The following is a 9,510-nucleotide window of genomic DNA, read 5'->3' as shown; positions in this document are numbered from 1 at the left end:
CTGGGATATATAATGAGGAAAAAGGTAAGCTGAACAAGATAACCATAAAGGAGCACGTGGCGAGATCTAAGCGAGAGACGAGCAGGCATGAGGCACAGCAAATGGCAGTCGCAGAGACTGAGTAAAATGGCGGACGCTCCGCTCTACTTATACTGCAGCGGGGAGGGGAGCAGAGCGTTTTCCCACCAAAAACTGTTAGCCTTCTAATCTTCCAGCCTAGGCACTGCGCAGGCGCAGCACCCATATGTGTGATGCACAGAGGCCACGACGAAGAACGATACCTTTCATTCAGAGATAGATTTGTAAACCTTCCCCTCCAGCCAGGCCAAAGTCTTCTCTCCAATATTTCCCATTGGATCATCAGGCCAATTCATTCACTAATACAAGTACAGTTAATATTTGGACATATGAACAGTAACTGTTACATTGGTTTATTATGTCTCTCATTCAATCAACTCAATATATGTGAAATAAAACAGTCTGGTTTTAATGTGTTCAGTAATTGCATGATATTGTTACATTTTATCTTGTACCACAAGGATTGACAGTTAAAGAAAATATAATCTCCCAGATTTTTAAAAAATTAGCTAGAATTACAGCACAGGCATTTTTCCTGCCCATTTCAAACCCAATATTGACACTTTTGGATAAAAAAACCAAACTATCCCCCAAACAGAATTTTGCTGCATAGAGATCCTTCAAAGGGGTAATATTGAAGAGGTATTAATAGACACAAGAACTTAAAAAAAGTTTAAAAACAAAATGTAGCTCAATTGACCCTATGCTCTGAAATCACTAAAAACCTGATATTTTGTAAAAAAAAAAAAAGTTTTAAGCCTCCTGTTGTTTGACAATTATAATGCACATTTAATACCCAGATATAAAACATTGGATGCTATCATCCAATTCAAAATTGTGCTGTTAATCTGCATTAACCCTAAATGAAATAGTAAATATAGCTCTGCACAGGTGCTCAACAAGAACATATGAGGAGGTAGAGCCCATGTGTGCCAGTTCTGTACCCTGTAGCCTCGAGTTGTGTCCTTCAGATTTTCCACTTAGCATGAGAAGCTGTGACTATGCAGTGGAAAGCGTCGTGGACTCTGGAAGTGGGGCAGACGTGCATACCTGCTCTCCTCCTTCCACTCCTTCTGAGAACCCCTGGAGACTAACATTCGAGCAAGGCTTACTTGAAGGGATACTGGGAGTTGTAAACAAGATAACCAAGTAGAAGATAATATTTTGCTTTTTGTGGTATGTGAATAAAAAGGCTAGAGGAAATTGTGTACCTGTTTGAGAGCATTTATTCAAATCTAGGAAATATCAAGTATTTCAGAGGGAAAAGGAAGCTTTCAGACACTCATGAAATGTTTATGCAGCCTTTTCCAAACAAAGATAGGAAGGGAGAGGATTACAGAGAGCTCCCCAGAAAGTTCTACCTTTGCTTTCTACACTGGTGAATGATGCTGTCCTGTCTGAAAGGGAGGTTAACTTTAGAAATAATGTATAGGCATAATAGGAAACAGACCTGAGGAACACCAACAACTTGCTGCCATCCAGCTTAATACTGCCATAATCCTAACTGGCACATCTGTAAGCAGTAGAACATAGCAGTAAAGTGATCAATTCCTTTTCTGTGCACACGTTCTCACACACACACACACACACACACACACACACACAGAAATCACATGCCTTAGTATATTTTACTTCTGCACTGGCAGTGAGGCTTTCGTGGGAGCAAAGCTATTAGTTACCAGTGTGTGCACAAGAGAGTGGTGGGGGTGTATACAAATATTGAGTAAGTGATCTACCCATGTTGCTAAGTTTCTAGTTTCTGGTGCTGCAGAGGGAGGCTAAAAATGGAGGAGCAGTTAGGAAATTGTCTTTACTTTTACAAGGGACAGCTAATGTTACAAAAGTGCAACATACTTATTTGATCTAATTAAATATTAAAAAAAATACTATGGCACATGGGAAAATTCTGTGTAGCTTATTCTGATAAGTAGCTAACTATAACCTGACAAATGTCAATAATATGCTAGTTGTTTCAGGTACTCAGTGGTGCTTAGATCAAAGCACAAATGAGGCAGGTTTTTGCTGAAAATATAGGGATCATTGCCATAGGTGCCTTTTAACTGCTTTCCAGTTTTGTGCAATTACACTGAATACAGCAGGACGTTGTGTGTACTGTTATCACTACACTGCACCCTTCCATAATTTTGTAACTATTAATGTGGCATGTTATTTAAAGTGCAAGTTACAGATATTTTTGTCACTGAGAGTATTGAAATCATTTGATATGTGCTGCGTGAGGTGTTAAGAATTATCACTTTAAAAAAACAGTAAGGGTGCAAGTAGTTCTCGGTTGTTTGATAATATTTTTAAGGAAGCAGCTTGTAGGATCTATTGCTACAGATGCACCAGATGGGTGGGCGGGTTAAGCTTTGCACTGATCTGTCAGACACTGCAAATACGTGTAGCAACACTTCATCAGGGGGAAGGCCTTAACCTGACCTGCCACCACGGGCCCAGTCTAAAGATGTGTGAGCCAGCGTGGACTTCTTTGCATCTCTGACTGTCCTTCAGTGTTGCTGACGCTGCTTCTGGTTCTCCATTTCTGCTCTCTCTGTGCTTCCTTATTCTACTAGGGATGGAAAGAAGAGGCAAGAGCTCCACTTTAAGAGTGTGGTATAACCTCTGGTCCAAGCAAGAACTTGGGCATAATACTCTGTCATTGAAATGACTTCTAATTATCTTATTCTTCTTCATAAAAAAGGAATGTGCATAATTTTTACTAAAACTCAAGACTGCTTGGTTATGCACAGATATACATATTGATACATATTTATTTACCCTTTAAACCTAGCCAGACATTGTTTGGATAATGATTTTGCTGGCTGTTTTCTTTACCTATCCTCATGTATAAGCTACTTGTGCAAGAACTGTTTGAGAAGCGGAAGGCACAAAGTGTGTAAATTTTGCAGTCTGCTGGAAAATGAGTCACTGAGAGAGCAGAGGCTGAGTCAGGAGATCATGAGCTTTGGTGCCTTATGGATACTCCAGCACAGCACCCACTGGGGGACAATGGGGAGGCTTTTCACCACTGCCAAAGGGTTGCTGAGCTGGTTCCTCAGGAACAAATACCCAAAAGAATGGCTGTGATCATAAAGACACTTCTACGTTCCTAGGAGCCAAATCAGAAGAGATGGTGAAGACCGATGACCAGAGCTCCCATCTCTTAATTCTTCTAAAAGGAATCATGGGAAAGATTCAAACAGGATGAGGAGCACAGTCCTGGGGTTTTTAAACCTTTTCCCCCATCATTTTCCCTGATTTCTAACTTTTACCCCAACTATTAAGTATCATTTTAGGGAAAACATGAATGGCCCCATATCTGTTCCTAATACAAACAATGGTGCGAAGTATAATTTATTATATTTCAGTTTTACTTTTCTATAAATTAAATGAGAATTTAGATTGGGAACATAATGTTAGAAAAAGTGTCATCTCCTAAGCATTCAGGGACCTTGGAGATCCAAGCATAAGATCGCCAGTGTTTGGCCTTATGCCTTTTAAAATGATATATGTTTAGCAGAGGAGGAGGAGAGACTCTGTGTGTCGCTAAATTGTGCTTTGAGGTAGTACATACACACAGATATGGCGACGCAAAGGCTCAGTGTTCAAGCATATAACATTTATGCATATTTGTCATAAGCTGGCTAACAGAGGTCAGCAGAAGCAAACAAGTTCATGCAACATTGTTTATAAAAAAATAGAGTGGCTTATTTAGAAATACTTCATAGTGGTTTAATTTTAAAATGAGTAGATTTGCCTAAAACGGCTTTATTTTGGGGCAGGTTTTAGCTTAACCTTGCACATTGATTAAAAGATGTTAACATTTAAGATGGTACTGCCCAGCAGGGCAATAGCAGTGGTGGGATCACTACACATTCTATTTTATGTGAAATGCATTGCACATTCTTATGAACAAGGACCAGGAAATATCTAATAAATGATCAGCATTAAATAATTAGAGTCTTGCGAAGGGAAAGAACGTATGTTTCCTTTTAATATTAGAAAATAAGGTAAATGCAGATTAGGAAAGGTGCTGTGATGTCTAATCTTTGCATTCATTAGTTTACCACATAAGCATTTGGGAGGAATGGGAATTGCACTAATACAAAGAGTAAGTAGTAGTTTTTGTTTTCACTCTGCATTTTTGAAAGAATAAAAAGCTATCAAAAAGATTTTGTGACCTTACATAACATTCAGAAAAAAATACTTTTGAGATTTTTTAAATACAAGTACTCTGTATTTACAATATTAACTTTTTCTACCCCTTTTTTGGTTTATTAACAAACTATTAAATTACATAACAATTCCAAATATGAAAAAATGACTGGGCTAGTAAACTGAAATATTAGAACTTCTTTATGGTTCTTTTGGATTTATTCTTTGTCAGAAGATGGGTCTTTAAAATATGAAATTGCCAACTACTAGGTTGCTCAAAATGTTTCAGGAAATTAAAATGTTGCAATCATAATAATTGATACATTAAAATTATCTGTAGTATGTTAAGAAAGGTATGCTCACAAATATAGTTTTGGATTTTAAATTCTAGTAAATTAGCAGTGTCATATTTGAGTTCCAATGAGTTGTTTTAAAATATTGTTGGGTTGGCTTTGTGTGTTAAAAAGTTTTGGCTTTAAAGATATGAATGGGAAAATGTAGGTTAGATGGGTAATTTGAAAGTGAATGTTTACCCTAAGCCTATTAACATTCTTACAGGGTGGGCAGTAACAGCAGAATATTTATTCTTATTAAAGCCATTATATCCATTGGAGAGATATGCACCAATATATCAAACATTCAGTTTGGTAGGCTAACGCCATATTCCTATGAAACAACAGATCAGGACCTTCAGAATTCATGAGTTGTTCTACTTCACCCAGGATATGAGAAAGCCCTCAAGGTTTTTTCTTTCCTTGAATTTAAAGTTGTAAGGCATCCAGAGAGCTGAATCTGAAGAAGCTGCAGAATGCAGATTATGATCCCAAATGCTGTTGACTGCACAGACAGGGCTGATCCCATTCTCCCTTGAATCCAAAGCCAGGGCACAGAAAACAGAACAAAAAGGGATTGCTCCTTCCCTTACAATAGAGCCCCTTCAGTGATAAGCAGTGGACTTTGTGGGCAACATACTTTGGACAAAATATAATATACACCAAATATAAAATGCAGCATGCAGCTGTGAGCTGCGGCTAAGAAAATAGGGTGTATATAGAGCGTACTGTCCCTTCCATGCGTAACACTGAATCCAGACCCTGTGCTCCTGGATGTTGCACTGGGAACATGTGTAGTTGCTAGAATGCCACAGATGAAAGAGCAGTTTTGCGATGCTTGGGTAGCCACACAACTCACTAGACAGTCACAAGCCAGTTGCCATCTCTGTCCAACCCACACAATGGGGCTGCTTGGAGGATAAACAACACATTTGCTGTTAACTCTTCAGAATCAGCATGGGTATAAAGTGATCAATGGATTCCCCTCGCCTGGGTTGAGGAAAATGGGTGGTATCCAACCATTGTTCCCCATTAATCAGAATGGGGAAAAAGGGCTTTTTCAGTGAGATTGCAGTGCTCCCTCCAAGTGTGGTCTGCAGGGCTGGGGGACCTCCAGAGCAAGTGGGAGCAGTGCCTGGGGCTGTAAGGCAAAGGAAGGATCACGGAAAATCGCCTCATCCCTGATATATGCTTTCTCCTGGCGGCCAGGATCACTGTGGTAGGTTGCTTGTGATACCACCCTCCCCGCCAGAGGTCCAGAAATAGACTTAATGAAAAACTAGAGTGGAAGAGATTTTCTCTGATGGCCTGAGCTGCAATAAGGAGTTTAGCCCTTGCTGTCTATGGCAGTAGTTAAAATCACTTGTTCAAGAAACAGAGCAAAGGGTTGATTATTCTGTTCCTGACGTGCCCGAGTTTTGAATACTGCCTGAAATCAAAGTAACCCTATCTCTTCCACTTTACAGTGCATTCAGCTCTCTTCACCAGTACTTAGTGCCTTCCAAATATTTCCATGCCAAACCCATTGGTCAAATAAATCTCGCAAGGTTATTATTATTATTTTACATCTCTGTGTGTTTCCCTAACCACCAGCAGTAACAAAATGGTTTCCCACCATAAGAACACCCACCTCCTTCAGAAATACACACACACATATATATATACACACACAGAAGACATGTATGGCAAGTTATACAGTGCCTTACCAAGCACAGGACATTCTCAGCTTGTTCATGTTGATGCCTTTGGGTGGTTCAAAATGTGGTATGAATTGAAATGATAAAAAGGGAGCAATGTTTCAGCAGCAGTCATCCCTCTCCCCCTGTTACTACTCTAGCCCATCGCTTGAGCCATCTTAACATGGGCTATCACATGCAGAGCATCATACATGGAGATACCTTGAGCAACCAGTTCTTATTAGTAGGCTATGTCTCTGAAAGTTTAAGCAAAGGCAAAGGAATTTTGGAACCATCACAACCTCAAATATCTGTATAAAGTTCATATAAGTACATAATTAGAAAATACATCTTTAAATATAGTTTAAAACATATTTTGCAAATGATATAGTTTAACTTTGGTATAGTCCTATGTTCTTATTTTTTTTTTTTTCTGGTGATAAGACGCTATATATCTTTCTACCACTGAAGCTGTAGATTTGTGATAAAGTTGAACAGCAACCAAAATAGCTGAATCCATCATGCTTAAACTTGAGATAAGAGTTTAAGGAAATTGACAGGGGCTGTACAGTGCTTGCTCAAGCTTACAGAAAAGGTCTCTTATGATGTGTGCTATATCAGCTCATATCTGAATTCATTAATATGCAAATTTGTCTTTTTTTCTTTCCATCTCAAATGAACTATGAATGGACTTCTGCTCCCTTTAGTTAACCTGATCTTTGATGCTGTTTATTTTAATAGAACATGTATGCCTCATCCACCTTAGTTCATATACACTGTTTTCCACACTTGGGCACAACCCTAACCCTTCCAATGAAAATAACAGGAGCTGAACAAAAACACAGTAGTTTTCAGTCTTAGTTGCCTGCTTGCTCAACAACTGCAAGTAATACTAAACAAGGAGAGGGAGAATCTTATATTTTAACACTGTTTACATCTCTTGAAAATCTTGTTAATAATATACAGTAAAGGGTAGCCATTTGTTTTGTTTGCAAAATAACATTGGTAAAATACATAATTCTTCTTGTTATTCCTTGGAATTCATTTAAAATTCATTTCTGATTATTGTCCCTCTTTGCACTCTTTTTTCAGCATGTCTCCATTTAAAGTAAATAAAACACTTTTTCAGTTCTTTGGCAAAGGAGGGACTCATACCGCTGTGATAGTTCCATTGTGGCGGGAACGTGACCTTTCCAAAGCTACTCGTTTGTTATCTGGAATATAAAGGGAGAAAGAAACAACAGTATAAGAGTCTAAAACATGGATATTGCAATGTCAAGAGGTTTTCATGCAGTCCTGAAAATAATTTCAATGGAATATATAAATAAATTACTAGAAGGATGGATCAGAGAAATTTCAGAGTGCAGCTGCCAGGCAGAGTTCAAGAGTTCTGCAATCAGCAATAAATTGCTTTCTTGATCAGGGAAGCTGGGGTGATAAAAGTGTTGGAAGAATTCTGCAGCACTCTCCCCCTGGAACTAGCAGGTGGTAACTATAATGCTGGGGAAAGTGTTGCTATATAAAGCTTCTATTCCTTATTGCTTTAGAAAAAGAAGGAATGTCATCCTTTTGAGGTAGGGAAACGCACCAGCTCTTACATATTGTACAAGCTGATGAGTTACCCTCCTCTCTCTGTCGCTCATGTGAGTGTACGCACACAAGACAGACAAGATGAGGAGGCAAGATCTTCAATCCCTGACTAGGAAATAAACCACTTCCTCTATTTCTGAAGAGCAACTTCAGTATGAACCATTATCACAGTGGCAATTAAGCTGAACTGTAAGGAATGCAGGCTGTGGCTGAAATAAACATCTATTGCACGTGTTTTATTCCCTCAGATTTTCTTAGCTGCCTTTTTACCAGTATACTGCAAATAACATCTGTGAAAGTCTAACTTGATGTAGACTTGGCACGCATTAATTTCATTACATGGCAAATAGTATCTCTTTGTGTGGGGGGAGCTGGAATCCCTGAGAAAAATAATTAAATATTCGGTGCAACAAGCAGATAGAAATGGACAACTTAGTTTTTCCATCTATTTGAAGACAGTCATATACAGTAGATTCCCCAAGTACTCAAGGTTAAACCACCGGAAGCAAGCATCTTGAGAATTCATGGATACTTTTCTCTCTACTACTTTCTGTTTTGGGCAACCTTTCTCCTTCTGTGTAAAAGGAAGTCCGCTTCTAACATCTCCACATCTACAATGCCTTGATCCATTATGGCTGGCAACAGGCCCAACCTCTTCTGCAAAGCCCACAAGCTGTGATGAATGCACAGAGAAACCATAACACTTTCTTTATATGTCTAATTTCTAGTACACATTTTGATGAACCCTTTACAAAGATTGTGGAGGGAAAAATACAAACATTTTGGAGGCAATTATGTAGACAAGCCTTTGCCAACCTGCTTTCTTGCTAGATTTTGGCCCATGTTTACCAGCATGTGACTATTAACACTGATGGCTGGGGCTAATGGGCAGTGACATCCAAAACATCTGAAAAACACTAGAAAGGCTGATGCAAGATAGTTGCAGTAGTCATGGAAATCTAAATTCAGTTGTCAAGTTGGTGAACAGTTCCCACGATAAGATGAAATCATCACATGTTTATAATAGGCATTAAAAAAGTGAACCATTACATGGTGAAGAACTCGAAAAGTCCTAGCCCAGAATGTCTATTCTCAGTTAAAACATTGAAAAGTTCAGAAGATTAAACAACATCTGGTCCAAATAGCTAGAAGAGATTCTCTTTGGGATTGTGATATTGACAGAATGCATAACCAAACTACTGAATTTTTAATTAACACCTGCAATTCCTGTGGTGTTGTTAAAATGAAGATTTGTACTTTTATTTAGAATGTTTAGGTTGCTGAAGAAATAGGAAGTGGAAAAGCACATTACAGCATAGGAAGACTCTTTTCTACTGATCCTGTAATCTATCCTCAGAGGGTCTATTTTAATTTCCAAGAAGAAAAATCCCCATATATTTTGCAGGATTTTGAGTGAATGTTTTCTTGGAAGAAAGGAAATTAATGGTACTATTGATTGTGTTGCTAATCTTCATACCATGCATATGTCTTGCATTACTAAAAAGAAAATCCCAAAGTGAAGAAATCAAGTACTTCTGGATCTCTTCTTTTAATCTCTTGGGATCTTATACAGTGTGCTGGAACTCAACCACAATTATATGTGAATAACCTTAGTAATATTGAGTTCTTGTGTTCACTTTAATTTGACAGCTCAACATACTGTGAAGTTCACAACTTGC

At 38.4% G+C, this 9,510-nt stretch overlaps 1 protein-coding gene across 3 annotated transcripts in view; it reads right to left on the bottom strand.

Annotated features, from left to right (window-relative positions):
• Positions 1-396: 396 nt before the first annotated feature.
• DIAPH2 (diaphanous related formin 2) overlaps positions 397-9,510 on the bottom strand; it is a 296,692-nt gene continuing 287,578 nt past the window's right edge. For all 3 annotated transcript variants that reach the window (XM_044427231.1, XM_044427232.1, XM_044427230.1), the window contains one exon: positions 397-7,455. In XM_044427231.1, coding sequence (XP_044283166.1) covers positions 7,391-7,455 — 65 coding nt within the window. In that variant the 3' untranslated portion in view covers positions 397-7,390. The remainder of the gene's footprint in view (positions 7,456-9,510) is intronic.

This window comes from Varanus komodoensis, unplaced genomic scaffold, assembly GCF_004798865.1.
Source record: "Varanus komodoensis strain SLA01 unplaced genomic scaffold, ASM479886v1 scaffold18_3, whole genome shotgun sequence".
Lineage (NCBI taxonomy): Eukaryota > Metazoa > Chordata > Lepidosauria > Squamata > Varanidae > Varanus > Varanus komodoensis.
Note: the sequence above shows the minus strand (reverse complement) of the source record. Positions and strands in the feature narration are given on the sequence as shown.